General features: G+C 39.3%; 2 protein-coding genes across 4 annotated transcripts in view; both read right to left on the minus strand.

The window, feature by feature from the left end:
- The window catches only part of LOC120556977 (centrosomal protein of 95 kDa-like), a 30,915-nt gene extending 15,616 nt beyond the window's left edge, over window positions 1-15,299 (minus strand). Inside the window, exons 1-20 of one of the 3 annotated variants that reach the window (XM_039796927.1) lie at window positions 15,092-15,299; window positions 13,708-13,836; window positions 12,372-12,479; window positions 12,003-12,113; window positions 11,182-11,296; window positions 9,516-9,634; window positions 8,577-8,767; window positions 7,028-7,094; window positions 6,668-6,735; window positions 5,809-6,005; window positions 5,557-5,683; window positions 5,098-5,215; window positions 4,790-5,001; window positions 4,069-4,164; window positions 3,751-3,901; window positions 1,543-1,712; window positions 1,312-1,386; window positions 1,005-1,157; window positions 233-379; window positions 65-136 (exon numbers count right to left, since the gene is read on the minus strand). In XM_039796927.1, the coding sequence (XP_039652861.1) occupies window positions 65-136; window positions 233-379; window positions 1,005-1,157; window positions 1,312-1,386; window positions 1,543-1,712; window positions 3,751-3,901; window positions 4,069-4,164; window positions 4,790-5,001; window positions 5,098-5,215; window positions 5,557-5,683; window positions 5,809-6,005; window positions 6,668-6,735; window positions 7,028-7,094; window positions 8,577-8,767; window positions 9,516-9,634; window positions 11,182-11,296; window positions 12,003-12,113; window positions 12,372-12,479; window positions 13,708-13,836; window positions 15,092-15,116 (2,451 nt within the window). In that variant the 5' untranslated portion in view covers window positions 15,117-15,299. The remainder of the gene's footprint in view (window positions 1-64; window positions 137-232; window positions 380-1,004; window positions 1,158-1,311; window positions 1,387-1,542; window positions 1,713-3,750; window positions 3,902-4,068; window positions 4,165-4,789; window positions 5,002-5,097; window positions 5,216-5,556; window positions 5,684-5,808; window positions 6,006-6,667; window positions 6,736-7,027; window positions 7,095-8,576; window positions 8,768-9,515; window positions 9,635-11,181; window positions 11,297-12,002; window positions 12,114-12,371; window positions 12,480-13,707; window positions 13,837-15,091) is intronic. The other 2 variants (XM_039796935.1, XM_039796945.1) reach the window with 2 other exon arrangements.
- Window positions 15,300-17,263: 1,964 nt separating this feature from the next.
- On the minus strand, window positions 17,264-19,647 carry LOC120566976 (CD209 antigen-like protein C). Its single transcript, XM_039813731.1, has 6 exons — window positions 19,577-19,647; window positions 19,244-19,333; window positions 18,592-18,666; window positions 18,323-18,465; window positions 18,085-18,185; window positions 17,264-17,562 (listed from the first exon to the last, which is right to left on the minus strand). The coding sequence occupies exons 1-6, from the start codon at window positions 19,605-19,607 to the stop codon at window positions 17,415-17,417; spliced, it is 588 nt and encodes a 195-aa protein (XP_039669665.1). The 5' UTR covers window positions 19,608-19,647; the 3' UTR covers window positions 17,264-17,414.
- Window positions 19,648-20,753: the final 1,106 nt, after the last annotated feature.

Below are 20,753 nucleotides of genomic sequence, written 5' to 3' on the forward strand. Positions count from 1 at the left end.
ATTGTTACAATTTTAGGAGTTTTTGTGACAGCAGTAATAAGTAGTTTAAGTGTTTTCTTTTTACCTTTTCTTGAGCTTTTTTCCGAACCTGGATCTCCTGCCGCTCTTGGGCAAGTTTTTCAGCTAGTAGTGAAAACTGAAAGAGAGTAGGCACATTATAGCTCCATTTTAGAACAATACAAACGTGTGTGCGGCTTCCTGGTTCTTATATAGGCCGGTGTGTGTGTCCTACTTGGTCCTTGTAGTAGTTCTCCATGGACTTGATCTGGTCCTGGTGTCGTCTCTGATGTTCCAGCCGCTGCTCCCTGGCGTAGGCTTTCTGCTCTCTCAACCGGACCTTCTGTAGCTCCAATCCCTCCTCAAACAGCTGGCGAAACATCTACACACACACACACACACACACACAGCACACACGCACACACGTACACACGTCAGGCTTGCCACGTTAGTCGTGTTCAGTGTTACAAATACTTGGCCACTGCATAATAAATTAATTTTAAAAAGTGATGATAAATATTTAATTCAGGTAATAATTAATTGCTTTCTTTAGCCCTATTCGCACGGGATAAGTATTACCTGGGGACCTCTTGTAGTTTATAAATTACCCCCACACGTCTGTATTTCGTCTGGCGCATTCACACGGGATAACTGAAGTCTGTATTTTACTCAAATTTACAGACATTATCCCCCGGATATGATGTCAAAACTTTTCATTTATAATTGACAACGCAGCCAGTTAGACCCCAAATCACAGAGATGCCGATTCGCACGGGACTAATATTATCACAGGACCTCCGTTTTCGGCGAAATATGGTAGGTCATTTGCGGGGGAATTATTACTTTACAAATTACAGACATGACCGATTCGCACGGGATTAAGATCACAGACAACCTCCGCGATTATTACAAATGACTGGAGGTCACCAGGTAATACTTATCCCGTGCGAATAGGGCTTTAGTCCTCGAACTGGAGTGCAAAGTTATGAATGGCCTTCACCACCCACCCTCTCCTCCTTGGTGCGCGCCCTCATCAGGCGGGCACGGTGCTGGACATGGTAGTCGCTGTGGTACTTCTTGGCGCGTGCTATCTGCTGCCTCTGTTCCCTCAGTCTGTTCTGGGTCGACTTCTGCTGCTGGATCCGCTCTTTGAAGTCCCTCTGGGAGATAAACATGTTTAAGCCTGTAACTGGCCAGCTTGCTGTGCCCAATGCTGTGAACTTGTTTAAGAAAATGTGATTACACTCTCAACATCCATTGTAAGGTCACTTGTGAAGTGACCTTTTGAATGTGCGTTTGTGTGTGGCTGCTCACCAGGCGCCTGTTGTGGTCCTGCTCTTTGCGGATGATCTCCACAAGCAGGTCATGTTTCCTCTGGGCTTCCTCCACCTGGCAGACAAGCAGGCGTTTACATATTCATCAAATCAATCCATCCACAAAAATCATACATTCCAGATTTTTACGTCAGACACAAACAAACGCACACAAAGCCAGGCGCCCAGTACATCTGACTGCACTAAGCAGAGCTGGTTGCCGCGGTCCTACCTGGCTGGAGAGTTTGCTGCGGCGCTGGCCGTGAGGGGATGACGGGGCGTGCAGTCGGTCCACCTGCTGCATCTGCTGCTCCCACATCTGACCCAGGGCATGGGGGGAGATGTGAAGGTGGGGCAATTCCTCCAGGAGCACAGGGAGGAGCTCATTCTCCTTCACCTTCACTGGAGAGGGAGAGGGGGGGGGGGTTTAAAACGCTATATAAATCTGATGTACTGTCATTATTAGAAAGTGCTGTTGCCATATCAGACTGAAATCAAGTTGGAAGAGAGAGAGGGTCAAACGGGAGTGCTTTGCATGGAGCAGTGAGAAAGTAGCTAAAGACATACTGATGGATCCAAGGACTAATAGAAGGAGCGCAGGATTTGCTTTTAGTATACCAGTCTTAAAAGTCTCTGTTAAAAGATCACTTACAGTGGATAGAAGAGTTACTAATGAAAAAGGTTATTCTTTGTACAGATTTGTGGTCATCAATTTCATTGCACTCATTTACATCTCACAGTCTAGTTTTATACAGTCTGCTCTCAGTAGGCAAGATATTGTTAATTAGATAGATGAAAAAAGATTTACAGATTTAAAAAATATAAAAAGTTTGATAACATGTATGTAGATACCAGCTCCCTGAGGGAATAAGGGCAATAAAAGTGTGGATGCATTAGCAAAACACGCTCTGAAACATGAGCTCATGAACATTTCATTCAGTAACTCTGAAGCAAAAGGAATAATCAGGAGAAACCTCAGCATAGTTGGGATTCAGGAAACACAGGACGACGTGTTTATGCTGTACAGCGAGAAGGGGGCCCAGTAAGGACAGCTACAAAGAGGACCAAGGGGAGAACATCCTAACAAGGCTGAGGGTAGGACATACTAGACTTAATAAAAACACTGCACTTAAAAAGCAAACATCCCTCAGGATTACGTGGGTACTGTATGCATGCATGTAATCATTCACTTACAAAGTACTCTGAGAACAAGAAACACTAAAGAAGGAAATCAGGAAGCTTGGAGTGGAAGAACTTCATCTAAACAATGCATTTGGCATTGGGTTAGAGAGAATATTCCATTATTTGAAAGAAATTGGAGTCCAGTGTAATATAGTTTTTTGTTTGGATAAGGGATAAATAACTCTGGACCACACACCAACATAGTAGGGGGCGGTAATGCACCTTAACGCAAGTTGCCATCCGCCATAAAAAAGAGAAAGAAAGGATGACTCCAAGACTCCAAGGATGGTGCGTGCTTGTGTTTTTACTGGCTGTTCTAATAAATAAGTGTCCTGGTCACCATTTAGGTTTCACCGTGTTCCGTTCAGTGATGTTGGCCAGCTTCTCTTAATACATCCATGTGAATGAATCAGAAGGTGAGAGACCAGTACGTGTGCACAGTGAAGAAAATGGTTCGGGTTTGTGCTTTTCCCGGCTGCGATAAGAATATGAAACACTACAATCCGGAAAGTTTTCACAGACTTCCTCTGCAGAACAGTGACACGTTGAAGCAGTGGCTGGTCGTATTACACGTCGATGTCGAGACACCGGTAAAAACGCTGCGAGGGAAGGACTGCCGCGTCTGCAGTAACCCTTTCGACAAGGACGACTTCATGATACCCTGGAGAGCCCTCCAACCCTCCCAGAAAAACCGAGAACCGAGTGCTGTACCAAGAACCAGCCTGAAGCTAGAAATATGAATATTCGTTAGGCAAACGTACCGGCCAAGAGGAAACTAAAGCCAACAAACAAGGTGTCTGTAAATGCCAAGGCTCAGTCATCACAGCTTAATAATAAATGCATTTCTGAATCCTCCGTCTCAAGAAGTCACACGACCCGTTAGACATCTGAAGAGCCCAGTGTAAACTCTCTTTTGAGATTGGGCATGAGCCCAGTTTAATATGTGCCTTAAGGTGGATCATTATGCATTTGGAAATGCTTGCTGATGACAAACAATTCTGTAAAGTTTTCTGTTGAGTTGAAGCTTCAGTCCAAAGTAATAACATTGAACTTGCTAACAAGGAACACAATTAGAGTAAAGCAGTAACAGAGGTGATAAGCATAGTTTTGTTTGCTACTATGTAGTGAGAAACACTACCCACCAAATATGGTAAGGTGCCATTGTGTTGTGGAAAAAAGCATTTTGAATACTAATAATTATAATACCTAGAAAAATAACAAAGTGGTCCATGTGGTAAATATACGACTCTTAACCTACTTGATGGAGCTTTCCTGGGGGCCACCTGCCTTCTCCGTCCTGGTGTGGTTTGTGTGTTACGTTGTGACCTGTGCGGGGCCTTCGTTCTAGCTGGGGACAGTCTGGGGACTTCGGAAACATCCCTTAGTATGGCCTCTCTGTACTGTCGCTCCTACACACACACACACACACAAATTCACAATATTTTCCATTTTTCCCCATCTTCCTCCAAGATTAAGGCTTATTTGTTAAGACAAAGTTCTGCTTTAATAAACAGGGATGTGATGTAGAAAAAGGGTTGAGAGAAGGGTCCTTATCATATTCATACTACTGACTTACGGCTTTCTGAGCTTTAAGGCGGGCCTTGTCTAGATCCGCTCGCTCTTTGTCTTCATATCTTTTCAACTCCTCCTCATAGGCCTTTTTCTCCAAATACTGAAAGAGAGAGAGAGAGAGAGAGAGAGACTCGTTTATTATTTTATAGGTACATAACATGCTGACATGATGAATAGAACCAGAGCAGCAGCAAATTAATTTAATCTGAACATATATTTTTAACTAAGATTGTAATTTGAGTGACGAAAGAAAAGAAATAACTGAAAAGCAAGCAAGCAAATACACAATGTCTTGATCGATTTTTTCCTTGTTTAAAATGTACAACCTATGTTAAATCCAGAAACTGAGAAACAAATTAAGTTAAAGTTAATTAACTAGCAAATGTTGACATTGGCTGAATCTAAGCAACGCTTAGGATAGAAAATCTGACATACAGAAATCAATTACTTCAGCTTTAAATCAAAGATGTTTTTGACAGTGAAGGTTTTGCATGTTTTTGAACTGCATTTACATTTACAGGCAGTTTCAGACCGACACATAACCACTCAACTTAGTCTTGATTGTCCCTAAATTACTGCTAACAATCCTTTAAGTCCGGCTTCAATTAAACATTTACATCTATTGAGCAGTCTGCAAATTACAGCCAGTTCGGACATTGTCAGTATATTTTATAGGGTACATTTAAAAGGGAAAGCACTAAAGAAAATAATAACTATGGTAATACCTTGCTATGTTTTCTGTGAGACGGTCTGTGGTGTAGCTCTCCTCGCCATGAATGATCAGAAGCTGCCAGGTTGGATTGTCTCCTATCATCCAGACTCATTGCCTCTACCGTGGCATCTTCCAACCGTCCCTGCACGGAGCGATGGGCCCTTGGAGGGGAGGGGGATAAGGAGCGTGTCCGGTGGGTGGATTCAGCGTCAGGTGTTCCTGAAACTAATAAATGTTACAATTTATTTTATAGTATCAGCGGCTCTTTAAAGATAATGAATGTCTTAACTGTGGGTTTACTTAGCCATATTTTGTATTTACCTGTGTGTTGTCTGGGAGTCCTGCGACACTCCATGATGCTGTCACTGTGGTGGGACTGCTTGTCTTCTTCTCGGACTTCACTGGACTCTCCACTTTCACCTAGAACTCGTTTGAGCATCTACGGAAATTCAACATCACCCATTGTTGCAAGCATAAACGGTATAATAGACAAATACAAAAATGTTATAAGTGCACACACTAAATCTTCTAATGGTTGTAAAATTATTTTGAATTAACAATTATTAAAGAGTATGTAGCCAGGACTCCCTGGGTTTACTTATTTATCCAGGTGAAATAAAGTAAAAAAAACCTTAACTACATGGACTTACATTTAGAAAACAGAGTAGGTAAACATAATCTAACCCACCCCCAACAAAACAGACACACACACATGCAGAAAGGTTTAAAATCATTTTTGCTGAGATACAAAACATTCATGAATATAACAGATACACACACCTGATCGAGTTCTTCAAGCCGATGGCAGAGGTTCTCAGATATGTGATGCAGCTCCTCTTCGGTTTGCTTGTTCCTCTGTCTGCGATACGACAGAGGCTCGCCCAACCCTTCCTCCTCCAACCTGCTACTGTTCAGACGATCACAAAGACACCATACAGCAGAGATAGACAGTCAGAACAATAAGTAATGCCACATTGTCCCTGCAGAACATGATAATTTCATCAAGGGCATTCTATTCCTTATTCTTCTTACCTAAGGCCTGTCCTATCTCTGTGATATATCCTTCTGTTCTGTTGTCTTAGTTTATAACTCAGATCTTCCTCATCTTGCTCTTCCTCCTCAGTGTCTGGTGGAGAAGGGGTTGTGACCGCCATCTCATCCTCCAGGGTGAGGAAGAGCACATCTGGCTTGGTGCGGAACAAAACCCTCCTGGGACCCCCATTAGTCGGCTGACAGACAAAAAGAGAACAACGTTAAATTTGGTTCACATAAAGTAACAAAAAAACTGTGAAAAAAAAAAAAAAAAAGAGGCGAAGCAACAAAAGTATGGCATTTATGTATTAAAATGAATCCATTCACCCGTAATAACATGGATACATACATGGCTTTGGCACAGGATAAACTTGACTAGTAAAACACATGAATAAACTAGGATCTGACAGATTAGCAGGGTCGATAGAACAATATGATAACCAATCTCTAACATATTTCATATTTCATTTTACATTTAATTATGACTAATGCACAGAAAATCTATTTAATAAGTTGATTTAGAAAGACTGTAAATGAGCCAATGAAAAGAGAAAATGTGATTATATTTTGGAAGACCATATCAAAATGTTTTTTTTTTTTTCTGAATTTTATTTTTATTTAGAAATTCCATCAGAATGGACTGGACAGATTAGACCAGCGTATAAGGTATGTCACTGTATATGTCAATTTATCATCTTATTTCCACCCCTTTCAACAGAGCAACCAGTGTTACACACTGGGTTGTTTACAAGGGTTGCTGGAGATGACACAAAAGTAAAACAATAAGGATCCAAACATGTTTGCATGGGTTCGATGTTGCTGTAAAATTGGTACAAGTGAAGGCCTGTTGCTCTCTTACCTCTAGTGTCTCCCCCTCCACTTCTGTCCTGGCTCTTTGCTGACTGGACAAAGACTTCTCACTCACAGCTGGAAATTGAGCAAAGCATGACATTGAGAACTACATTTAGTTACGCTTTACTCTGATGGGGGATTTTCACTTGTTGGCCGTCACAAGAGTAAAAGCAGATACACAGTACGATTTGGTGGCTGCCCTGGAGATACACTGTCAACTCCCAACATTCAGTCAAAACCATCAATCCAATCAAGTGCTAGCAGGCTCTTTTTATCCCATGATCTGTGATACAGATTTCAAGAAATCAACCCGTTAAACCACTAGACATTTTGATCTGAAGAATGAAGGTAAATTTGTTTTACTCACCAGGAGACTGGAAAAGAGGAGACTGTAGTCCATTGGTAACAACGGTCTCAGCTTCCGGTTTAGAGGTCTGTGTGAGAAGGATGGTGAGAAAGTTAGAGGGGGAAAAAGAGCAAGAAAGAAATGACTGTGAAGCCAAGCAGAGACCATTAACATTTAACTACAGAGGGACACAGTTTAGTACTGAACATAACCTGCAGCTCAGACATCACCATTTTCTAAAATCGTCATGAGAGAAACAGATAATCACCAGACACAAGACATTTAGAACATATTGACACTGTTGATGGTGATGGATAAAGTCAGTCACTCCAAAGGAAGAAGACGCACATCTTCTGTAGATTTGAGCTGCATGGCTGTAGTTGTGTACTCCGTTATAGTAGGGCCATAGGTTAAGCTGTGTGTGTGTGTGTGTGTGTGTGTGTGTGTGTGTGTGTGTGTGTAAGCAGCCACACAACACCAGGCTCTTGTACTTGTCAGGACCTGCTATTAAGTAAGTGTGCTGAGGTGGCAGTCAGTCAGATGGCACTTGTTGTTTCAGTTAAATTACTTAAAAAGCGATAAATATGTGCATATCTGTCTCTGTTAGAAAAGGAGTTTTCCCTATGACACATTTCCTTTGACCTAACACAGGTAGGAATTTCTTTAATAAAAAGCAGATTTTAATTTTTTTTTAATCTGCATATATATTGAATAAGGCACTGCTTTCCCTTGGGTTGTAGATTTTTCTTTGATTCTACCAATAGGCTTTTAATGATCAGTAAACTGTTAAAAAACAGAACTTAGCCAAGACTAAACTCCTCAGCACCACCAGTACTCAAAAAGCCAGATTCAGTACAGAAGCTCTGCATTTCTTAAATCTCACACTGTTCCTCAAAAGCTACGTCTAGCTAGACTATAATTGCACTAATACGTTAGGATGTCAACTAACAGGACAGTGAATGTCACTTCACTCTGATAATCCAGACAACAAATGTTCAGCAAACTATTTGTAGTTTAGTGTGCGGTGTCAACTGGCATTAAGTTGACTAAAGTTCACCTGCCTAAATTACTAACAAAGGTTAAAATCAGGGTTTGATTTAGGTACATAAAACAATCAAAAAATAAAATAAAAAGTCACACACAGTGTGGTTGGGCATGGTTGTAGGCCACTACAGTAAAATAAGGCCATTTATAGAAATGTGTTTCTTCCAAGCTAATGGACAGCAGGCATTCAAAAGACTTTCACTTGATTATCCTTCAGAGCTTTGGCTACTGATTGTTAGTACAGTATTCAGTCAGTACGGAAGTCTAAATAGTAAAATATATGCAGCCATTTTGAATGAGTCAGCATACACTTATCTTTCCCATATTATCCTGGACTCACTAAAATAGGAAGTGTGAGTATGTCAAAGTGTTTGAGTGTGACAGAAGGACAGTCTCGCATTGCAGTAATATCTCATTGACTCTAGAACTTTAGGAAAGATAAAGTTTGCATGTTCTTTTGCATGCAAATAAGAGGTAAATTGAATGTAAAACAATTGAACGTCATTATTTTGTATTATATGGCTACCTCTGTAGTTACAGGAGCGGCTTCCTCCCCTACGTGCCCTTGGCTGAAGCCGTCAGCTGTTGAGTGTGGGTCTGTGTCGGGTCTGTGGAGGGTGTTGCTCTGACAGGGTGGCTGCAAAGCGATGGCTGAGGGCAGCGGTTCAGTCAGTGGAGCGTTCTGTGCGTCCAAAGGATCAGAGGTGGTGACTGCATCTGAGGTTTTGGGAGAGACAGCCAGTCCTTGCAGATTGATCATGAGATTTATTGAAAGTTATCTCAGTTACAAGTTAAAATCCCTAATGATGGAGTGCCTTTGTAGCAGATTGGTTACAGCACATTCCACATATCTGCAACGTTGCCGGTTTGGTTCTGAATTCATTAAACCCCAATTGGTTCACACTGTCAATGAAGTCAATGAGTACATAGCACCAAATACATAAAAATAGTTTGTTTTAAATGTTAAAATACCTCTCTAAGATTGGTGAAAATGTCAAAAACTAACCTTTAAAAAATTTAATTTAATAATAAAAGAATACAAATATAAATGATACCTGCAGGCAACATGATGTGACAGAGCAGACTGTAATTCAAAACTGTAAATAATTGTATGACTGTAATTCTTTTGGATATGTAGACAAGGTTATGCCCAGCCTGCCAAACACTGATATTGATACTAAATTGTCTCAGAATATCTTTATGGTTTGCAACGACCACACGACTGGTCAGGTAACTACTGTATACTTTGACAACTAAATCAACCACTTTAATCAATGCATTAAACAACTTATCCTCTCTCAAATGCTTCAAACATTATTTTACTATGGTAATTTAATATTGTGGCCACCAAACATCTGGAAAATCAGAGGGAAAAAATACATTGATTTGTATGCATAAAGACAGCAAGGCATTTTGCCCAAACACAGTAAGTGGGGTAAAGATGGGCTTTGTTTGTGTGTCTTACCATCTTGTTTGGTTGTAAATGTGCGTGCCGAGACTCCCAGCCCAATGAGCTCACTAGCTGATCCCACCTCCTCAGCATTCCAGGTATGGAGGGAATGTTTACTGGAATGGACAGTGGACCTGAACGATGAGACATGATATTATTTACCAAATGTTCACACTATAAGTACTATATATTAAAATGATAGATGTTTACTTTAATATTGCTCTAAATTCATCAAACCACAACTGATTCAAACTGTGGAATTGACAGATTTAAAAAAAAAAAAAAAAAAGAAGCCAATGAGTACCAAAGACATAAAAATCATTATTGCATGTTAAAATGTGACTTTTTCAGATCTAAGCCTTGTCTATAAGATTGGGTCATGGCAGGGGTGCTGTTATAAGCCACAAAGCCTTTGCTTGTACATAAATATAGCATAATGTTGAAATCATCACAGCAGGAGCATTAACTCACTGATAAACTCAACAGCTTTATAATGCTATTCAGACACAGACTGTATCATTAGTTCTTCTGAAACTTACAGTTCCACCACAATACAAAGGTTTTATATTTAAATTCATTAAGTGCTTCCAAAACAGGAACATAATAATGTCTGAATAAATACACAACATCCACCCAAACAAAAACAAAAAATGTAAAAATTCAACGACGCCCTTATTTGAATCCATAGGCCATATCTTTCACCCACAAAGGCCGACGCAGGTGTCTTTGCTAGTTTAAGACCGAGGCAGCTGTCAATTTCCTATCCAGCGCCCCGCCCCCGTTGTTTAAATAGCAAATTTAACGCCCATGGGCGTGCTGGTTTTACAGTGAGGTATGTTCAGGTGCATTCTTGGCGTATTGCTATCTTGAGGCAGCAGAAAGAGACCGCGCCATTGACCAACAAAAACCTGGTCTAAAGCCAGTAACGCAGAATTTCATTGTTATTTTACGCCTGCTTCACTTCCTAGAATTTTGGTGGCACAGTGCTCGTGCCATATATGATCTGATCACGCGCTTTCACTTCACGCACGAGAAGATCAGTTTCTTCTCCTGAAAATCTCTCCTTCTTGCTTAGCAAATCCGCCATCATAATAGGAATGTGCCAAGGTAAAAACGTCCCTGGCTTTTAAAGGGAATGGGAGATGACACTGATTGGTTTATTGCATGTTACGCCCAAAACACACCTACGATTAATTAAAGACACTAAGTACAACCCTTTTGAACCATGCGTCTGGCGCACAAACCCTTTTTTTCCGCCGTTAAAATAGCTATTTAATACATACACTACTGCTAGAAGGTTAGCCTAACTGGCTGTTGTGTCAACGGGATGTAAAGCCCGGATCTTCTCTGAAGCTGAATGACATGAAAGCAATCATGTGGAACAAACCTGACTGTCAGCAATATTTGGGTTTATGGGAGAGGTCAAACCAAACATGCTATGCTTCTTTTTTTTTTACTGGCTGTGGTAAAATAGCAAAGGGTGTGTAAGTGTTATGCCCCAAGTTTGAGTCTGATAAACACAGTGAAACTGTAGTTGGTATGAATATATAGAGCCCACTGAGTCAAGATAACACCATGATTAAAACATAAAACAAACCTTCATAATGTATCATTCATCGTGTGTACAATATGTGTTTCTTAGTGTTTGGGGAATATGAGCAGTGCATCTAGAAGTTCTTACTCTCCACTGGAAGACGCTCCCTCCAGTTTAGTCTCCTTGTGCTCTGTGGCATTGCAGCTTGTTGGCTCCTTGGTTACACCAGGCACATCCTCATTGAGACTGTCATTCAGTTCCTCTGTAAAAGACATGACAAAGAGAAAGCAATACTTGTGATTGCAACATGTAATGACCTCCATGGAATCTTAAAGAGGAACAAACACATAGGACCTTTAATTCAACTGACAGATGACTGACAGAATGGCAATACACTGCAGTGGAAATTCACTGTCGAAAAAGATAAAGACAGACCTAAAAGACTCATCCCAAAAAAGCCAGACCAACAACTGAGGCCTTTGAGCAGTAAACTCAAAATAAGTACTTAAAGCAGAAGCACAACTTGTCATTGTTAGACACTGAAGATAGACACTGCACTGTACCCACTGTCACCACAGCTTTTAGAAACTCACATCATTTGTAAGTGTAGACACAGTCATTAACTACTAATTGCTGCTTGGCAGCGGTCTGAGGGACGGCATGTTCAGCTCTGCCAAACGAAGAGAGCTTACTTTTCCCTATAAAATCCTGCACCAGCTTAAACTGGGTATGGGACACATATATGTCCTGTTGAAGCTGAAGGACAAACAGGCAATCTCACCTAAACAGAGACTTGTGTCTCAGTCAGTAAAAAGGAGAATTAGCTGTCAAACTGAGAATACCAGATGCTAAAGGCTGCCACGAATACGGCCCTCTGGTCACTGCTCTGCAAAGTCATTAACTGATAAGAACTGCATGTTAATAGCAAATATGAAATATGTTGAGCTTGACTGAATTATTCTGCCTACCACCATTCTGTGACTCCTCGCTTATCTCCTCCTTGAGATATTCTAGGAGGCCATCGAAGATTTCCAGGAGGTTCTTGATAGACTCTTTGTCCCCTCGGACAACATTTTCTCCTGCGAACACACAGCAAGTCTCAGCATTATACTCAGTACTCATCTATGTTATTGCTAAAGAAAAAAGGGGATTGTTATTGTCCTTGTGTTTCTGCATACCCCTTCAGGAAGTTGGGCCAGGCAGCAAAATTACAATTTACACTCTGTTATAAATCACTACACACAGGCTGTGTAGTGATTTATAACAGAGTGTAAATTGTAATTTTCCCACTGGGGATCAATAAACAGTATAATTAAGAGTGAACATGTTTATTATACCTGTAATGTGTGAGAGACTGATCTGAAGGTAATCCAGGGAGAGTGAATCAATCACAGACTGAACGTTATGGGCGTCATCCTCTTGACTGCATGGCGCTGCAATGTAATCTAAACAAAAACATACACACCAATGTGAAAAACCTAAGCTTTTATATGAGACCACAGAAACGGTGAAATGCACACAACAATGCCAAACTTACAGCAACATGCATTCACACACTTCCTCGAACACTTTGGGCTTTCATTTTAGGTATTTCCTGTACTTAACAATGAGGAAAGAGCTCAGCAACATTAACAGTCTCATGATGGCATTTTTAATGGTGTTAGGAAGCATTCCTGACATGCTAAGCACACTCAGGAGATCATGCTTGAAACTTAAACCTCACAGCTTGTTTTTGGCCTTAGAATTTAAATTTAGAGCTGCAAAGATTAATCGATTAGGTGTCAACTATTAAATTAATCGCCAACTATTTTGATAATCAATTAGTCGGATTCCAGCTTCTTAAATGTGAATATTTTCTAGTTTCTTCACTCCTCTATAATAGTAAACTGAATTTTGATCTTTGAGTTGTGGACAAAACAAGACATTTTAGGATGTTATCTTAGGCTTAGTAAAACACTGATCAACTTTTTTTCACCATTTTCTGAATTTAGTTTAGACCGAACGAACAACTAATTGATTAATCGAGAAAATAATCAAAAGATTAAATCGACAATGAAAATAATCATTAGTTACAGTCCTTTTTAAATTACCATGTAAGGGCTACAGATAATGGTTATGTTCATCAATAATTACTCTGCTGATAATTTGCTATATGAATCAATTAATTGTCAGGCGACAAAAAATGAAATTGCTTGTTTTGTCCATCTAACTAACACTTCGAAATCTTTAGATATTCAGTTTATTATTGTTTATTATAGACAAAAAAAAACAGCAAATCATCACAACTGAGAAGCTGGAAACTGAGAATATTTGGCATTATTACTTAAAAAATAATAGTCCGTGACTTGGCCGCCGGCCGGTTAAACTCCCCGCACGGTCCAAGTACGGAGTGTGGACTGGTAGATGGAGAGGTGCCAGGTTGTCTCCTGGGCACTGCCGAGGTGCCCGGGAGCAAGGCACCAAGCCCCCAACTTGTCAGGGCTTCATCCTGTGACACAGTTCCCTCGCTTTGACATCTCTCCATACATAATGCATCTGTATAAGTCCTGTTTATGCAAGTCTGTTGGGCCTGTGTGTGAATACATTTATAATAACAGAGTGAGAAAAAAAAAATTTCCGTTGCAAGATTAACCAATTGTGTTGACATTTGGTTGATATGTAGCTTGGTCTCACCTGGAACTTTCTCCCCCAAGATGTTTTCATACAGAGCAATGAAAACATTTGCATCACAGTCCGTCAGTTTACTCAGCCTTAGGTTTATGGGACACTTACTGAGAAGATCATTTGCCACATCTACCCAATCTGTAGAAAAAAAAGAAGGTAAAAGCCGTGTTCTTTTCCAATAGTAAAGTCATTAAGCAAAAAGAGTAGTGAAAGAGTTAACAGAACACGTGGTAAAGGAACCATCATCAGTGAACCATGTATGAAGGACGATTGTACTTCTAGAGAGCTCATTATGTTGACATTCACTGGTTACATACAGAATCCCCATCAAAATCCTGCTAATAGTCTATAAAGCACTTAATGGTTTAGCTCCTCGGTACATCTCAGACTTGCTCACTGATCATAACCAGTTAAGGCCTCTCAGGTCATCAGGCAAATATCTTCTAGCTGTACCCTGAATTAGATCCAGGTCCAGTGAGGGTGCCTTCAGTTACTGTGGTCCTGCTCCCTGGAACAAGCTGCCTAATGACCTGAAGTCCATCACAACAAACTCAGAACTTAACTATTCTCTCAGGCTTTCGGTTAATTACAGTGTGTGTGTGTGTGTGTGTGTGTGTGTGTGTGTGTGTGTGTGTGTGTGTGTGTGTGTGTTTGTTGTTTATGCTTGGTTCTCATGTTTATGCTTATATTTTATATCGTGCCTTTCATTGTAAAGCACGTTGCGTTTACGTGCAATTAAAAGGTGCTTTATAAATAAAATTGCCATTGTCATTTATTCACAAATCAGGTTCAGTAACGTTACCTCCTCTAGGGGTGATCATGTTAATTCAATCATGAGTGCCCATCCGCGGCAAACTTAAGTTTGAGAGCGGGGAGTCGTCTTCCTGTGTCATACACACCATAACCTAACTTACTAACGTTACACTGTCTTAGCTAGCAACCGTAGCTACAGTTAAAGACTAGCAACCGATTTGGATGGCATAACGTTAACGTTACATTACATTTTTAACAAATGATACCGGCGGCCATGGATTTGGGATGAAAAAACAGCAAGCAACGACTATTGTCTTAGGTTACCTGCCACCTTTAAATCATATCTGACGTGTTTTACATCAACTTTACCGGTTGAGTTACCCAAAAGTAACGTTAGTTAGCTAACGTTGCTACTTCAGTCTGTTTACTAACGGAAACGTTATCAAAGAATGTTAAACTCTTAACTCTAATCCTGAAATTAAAATGTATCCCTGGAGTATATGCATGAACATGTAATGACAGGCTCAGTGACGACAGGAAAGATACAATAACCTGGTAGCTAACGTTAGCTGTAAATTAGCGTTACGTGTCGTTAGCTTTCTCCGGACCGGAGCACAGAGTCTCGGCTGCCTTAACTTACCTCTCTCTCCCTCCTGGGTTCCCATGAAACAGCTGTCGACGAGAGGCCTTTGGAGCTCAAAATCCTCTGACTAGCTGAAATAGAGTCTCGTATAACCCAGAGCCCCAATCCTGGCCTGAACAGTTGGGTCAGTTTTGGTGTTTGTTGTGGGTTTCAGGGAGAAGGAACTATCGTCTCTCATTTCAAATTGAAGTCTTGTTTGATTGGACGTTACGCTCGTTCTTTGTTTCCGGAAGTCCCATTTTGATTAGTGCGTACCGCCCTCTGCTGGTTACTGTGTATATAATAATAATAATAATAGTAATAATAATAGCTAGCTATGTGCAGCATTTGAGCATCGAATACCTAACTCAACTGATAATAATACTAAGGCTGGAACAATTAACAACTTCATCTCATAGACTGCATCTCCACACTTTAAAGGGTATTATAAAGTATTTTAGTCCAACACCCCCATAATTAACAGCAGCACCTTCAAGTTTCAAGGTTTTTATAGGTTATTAATCACATGCAGAACAATGATTAATAAAGAACCTGAAGTATGTAGAATGTAGTACCTTACATCTATCATTTCGTCTATTGTGTATTATGTTTATCTGTATTTCACATTTCTTTTTGTCTGCAGATGATAATGTTTTGAAATTAAACCTTTGACTCTCTTTTTAGTAAAATAAGGAGAAACAGGTGTGCAGACATTTTTAACTGTAGAGTAAATGTATTTTATATTATTTTTATTTGACATTGGCCCAGTATGCATTTGTACTTCACCTCCACATTGTCTTCTATATTAGTTTTCTTCAACTTATTATTTTTAAAGATTTTTTTTTGTGTGGAATTTTTAGGCCTTTATTTGACAAGACAGCTTAGACTGAAAGGGGAGAGATAGGGGGAATGACATGCAGCAAAGGGCTGCAGGCCGGAATTGAACCCGCGACCGCTGCGGTGAAGACCGAGCCTCTGTACATGGGGCGCACACTCCACCAGGCGAGCTACCCAGGCACCCCTCAACTTGTTATTTTTATGAGTAATCAACCACAATAGTAAGGATTCAAAGTTAGAATTCTCATTTAATCATACAGTTGCCTTCAAAAAGTAAAAGGCCTTTTATATTTTATCCACTGCCATAGAAGCCAACCAGCAATGTGCTGGAATAATACCCTGCCCTAGGTTCTCTGTCAGAAATGTATTAGGACTGTGCATTATGTAGGTGTAGTATTAACTGACAAAGAACATAAATAACATTCTTCCCATTAGCACTGTAATAAAATAGTAACAAGTAAAGCATAGGTATTACACTCCTTGATATCCTACTTACTCACTCACTCACTCACTCACACACAAAATAAAAAGCCTTCAAAACACATTTAGATACAGTACAGTACGTGAAAATTGAGCTGTGAGACCAGTTTCTCAAGAATAAACATATATATATATATATATATATATATATATATATATATATATATATATATATATATATATATATGTATATACCACCAGCAGCAGAAGTGAATATTAAAAGGTCATGACTGTCGTCACATGCAGGATATCTAATTAAAGACTGAACTTAACGGAACTTTCACAATTATAAGATAACATCTTTGTGCTAGAAGTTGTGTTATTGTACACAGTCCCACATAGACATATGGTGTTTTTAGATAAATAAATTCAACAATCTTAACAGAAATGCACAAGAAATACATTAATTTACATACAGTATATTTGTGCATACTGGGATGGGCTACAGCCTTCCAAGACCTTCAAAAGAATAAATTATAAAAATGTATTGATTTTGTGTGGCACCTCTAATACTTAAATGGGCAAATAAAATGAAAACAAATGTAAACGAAGAGCAGAGTTTTCACAATATGTCATGATTCATTTCTTTATGCTTGTAAAACATTCATGTCATGAATGTTGTTATATTGTATAATGCAGCACCGATGCAATGCTGTCACCTCCTAATACCCAAATATAAATCTGGCTTTAAAGCATTTAAGATAATCAAATGAGCTTTGCAGCATGTAAGATGGTCCTGTTTAAATAAGAAATCAAATTCTGACTTTTTCATGAATTAATACAATTCATTCAGAACACATGTGGGACACAACACAGTCAGTAGCAATTATTTATTTACAAAAGCTACAGTCTATGCATGAAAAACCTCTTGACACAAAATCTAACGATTAAACAGATTGAATGTATAGACAGAATGTAAAAAAAAGAAAAACTAGAAAGGCTTGTATGTGTTTCTGTATTCAAGGTGATGAGCCACTAACCCTGCAACTTATCTATTACCAGTCTGGTGGGTTTGGATGCTGAGTTACAGAGCCACCACCTTTTCACAGATCCAATAGTTTTTCATTTTACATGGCATATCATTCCAGCTGTTTTCTACATCGTACATCCTTATTTCTCCACAGTCTTCCTCTTGGCTTTGATAGCTGTTGGGCTCTCCAGTGTGCCAGAAGCTGAAATCAAACAACAAATCATAAATAAAAGAAAACACAACCAAAGAGCATGTAGCCAAATTAAACCTCAATCAAAAATTAATGGTGTTATTATTACACTGATATTAACTACAGTAAAGTATTGTCAGATAGCCTAGGTGTGTCAGCATTGCAATAGTTTTACATTTCTGGTGACCCAAGCTCTACCAGCAGCAGTAGAAAGGCCAGATACTGCACCATGAAGAAAAACATTCATCACAAATACAAACACATTACTGAACTGAAGTGCATTTGAACGGTGATGTTATTGCTTAGCTTAAAATCTTTGCACTACCCTAAAAGCCAAGTGATTCATAAATTTCAACCTCAATATAGGCTACATAACATGTAACAATCAAAGATGGCTGCAGGATTCCTTCCTCACTCACCTACTGGAGAGCCACTGCTTTCAGTTTATGAAGGATATTCAGTAATATTGCTGTAACATGGCAATACTACATTATTTATAATTAATTTAAACAAAAAAAAAAGTAATTTATGAACCTTGTGTTTAGTGCAGTCCCATCCACCCATGTCCATATCCCTTCTGTCTCTCTGTCAGTCAGCCCAATCCATGTGCGCCGTTTGAATTGTCTTGCAAAGTCCTTGTTTACAGTAAGAAAAAAGAATAATAAACATGAATATAACCAATTTCAGCCATGCTCCACCTCAGTGTCCATTGATTTGATTTCACATCTTTTCTCTCATGTGTCTTACAGACCGATTTCGCTCTCTTACACACCTGTTCTTCTTTGTTGTTAATAATTATCAGGTCTGTGCCTCTTTGCTGACAGTCATCTCTACCTTCTTGCCAGGACTTGCCAATAGAAGAAATGTAATAGAAACTGTGGTTGAAATAAACCCATCCATGTTGGGAGTAATGATCTGTTTGTGACAACAAAATTGAAAAAAACCTTCACATCTCAGTAAAAGAAAAAAAAAAACATGTCATAGGAAGTAGAAAACCCTTTTTTATGATATTGCTGTATTCAGTTTCGTCTTCATACTCACTGAAGGTACTCAGCTTCCTCTTCCAATTTTCTCCCTCTTCAGTCAGATTTTTAATAATGGCTTCGAAATCTGAATCTGAAAGAGCAGAAAGATAAGCGTGTGTTACTGTAGTTAACACCCACACCTTCGGACACTAGCCTATAGGCTACAAACTACATGTAGAAGCCTATGTACTGTATGTATACATTTGGTCTGGGGCTGTGTTGAATTTGACCTGCAATACATTACTCCTAAAACTGAGTTGGTTTCATGGTCATCCATACTAATTTCTACAACAAACTGTTTCAGTCCATTATATAAAAGCAAGTTTATCTGTTATTTGTGAACACATTTAGCAATCTGAATGCTGATTGTGTCTCTAACTGTATACATCAGACTCACTACGAGCCCATTTGGCCAAAACGTGAAAACAGTTTCATCGTATTTTAAAGGCAAATGCTATGAACATGACTCAAAACTGGAAAGCCCCATCCTGTTCTTGCTTGGTCTGAATGATATCAGCTGTCTTGTAATTATAATACTCTCCAATCGTTTACCTGTTTTTATCATTCATTCCCTGATCATATGTAGAAACCACTCAAGTGAGTATCATAGCTTGTGTTTGTAATTTAGTTCCAATCCCTGACCTGTTTTAGAGAGAAAGATCACTCACAGAGAGCAAGACGCAGTGAAATATTCACAGCAGCTTGCAGGATACACAGGATTCCGAAGCTCACAGCAACCAGTCTGTACAGTTTTTTCTCTGTGTGCATAAATCCAAACACTATTATTATTAGGCAGCCAGGTTTGTTTGCGTTATGTGAACCATTTGTATTTCCCTCCTTGTACACTGTCTCTGGATAAAATAGATACAAAATAAACTTTATATGTACTCTGTTGCCTAATTTTATCATTTTCTGTAGCAAAACCCCCCACCTGATTCTGCACCCAAACAGAGTAAGATACAAAAAGTATGATGCTTTCAAACAATCTTAATGTTACTTACTCCTAGCATAAAGCAGGTTTTCATAGTCCATCTCAGCTTACTGTTTGAAGACAAACCTCAACATGTTTGACCCACCCAAGTATGACAGTGCTTTCTAAGGATGCACTGATCTGTATCTGCTTCTTCTGACATGAGTCTGATTGCAACAGCAACACCCTTCCGCAAATTATAATTTTGACACTTCATCATTTTTGCCTTTGCTATCTCTCTTGCAAACTCAGTACGGTTTCCTCTGCAGATTCAAATGAAGTGGAAATCAGGTCACTAGGTGGCACACACATCCATAAATTCTTTGCAGTTGCAATGTAACAATAATCTGTAAAAAAACACTATTCAGATTACAAAAAGATTCATGGTTGATAGAAACCAACATGTCTTTTTTTCCCTGAAAGGTTTTGAAACAATGACAACCTTTTTCCTTCTGCCTTTGCCATGTGGAGGAGAGGACATTATTTGCAAAATTGGTCACTGTTGAGAAAACTAGACTGGTTTGAGTGTTTGAATGCTATTGGGTTTCTGGCGAAGGCGGTCTCATATTTTGGCTTGATGGTGTCACCATCACCAGGGGCATTGAATGTAATTTGTAAAAACAAATTGAATGTAATGCACGCACAGCAGATCACAACAACAGCGTTTGGCTTGCCCAGCTTGTTAATATAAAATTGTCGCGCACTATAGCTTTAAATGAATACATCAATGATGGTGGACTGAATTTTTTTTTGATCAAGGTCTCTTTTATTTTCAAATATAACAAACAAAAGATATACAGTTCACACAAGAAATAGTCAAGTCTAGTTCCTGTCCATACAAACAACCCAAACAACTCCCCAGTGCCCCCCACTCACTGGTACTGGACCTCCAGCAAATTTCCATACATCCCGACAAGCTCAGATATGAGTCTGCAGATTCATACATGCAGTATATAATTCAAATATCTAAGTAAAGAAAAGAAAAAGACATCTTCAATAAATAATAATAAAATATTATAATAATAATAATAATAATAATAATAAATGAAAAAAATAAAAAAGTATGCTCACACAATTGGGTTACATTGAAATGTTAGTAGCTGCCGTGCCTTCTACAAAAGAGATAAATGGCTGCCAAATGATATAACATTTTCTAGTGGACCCTTTTACAGTGTATCTAATTTGTTCTAAGTGAACATAACTCATGA

The sequence above is a fragment of the Perca fluviatilis genome, chromosome 1 (assembly GCF_010015445.1).
Source record: "Perca fluviatilis chromosome 1, GENO_Pfluv_1.0, whole genome shotgun sequence".
In the NCBI taxonomy this organism is placed as follows: domain Eukaryota; kingdom Metazoa; phylum Chordata; class Actinopteri; order Perciformes; family Percidae; genus Perca; species Perca fluviatilis.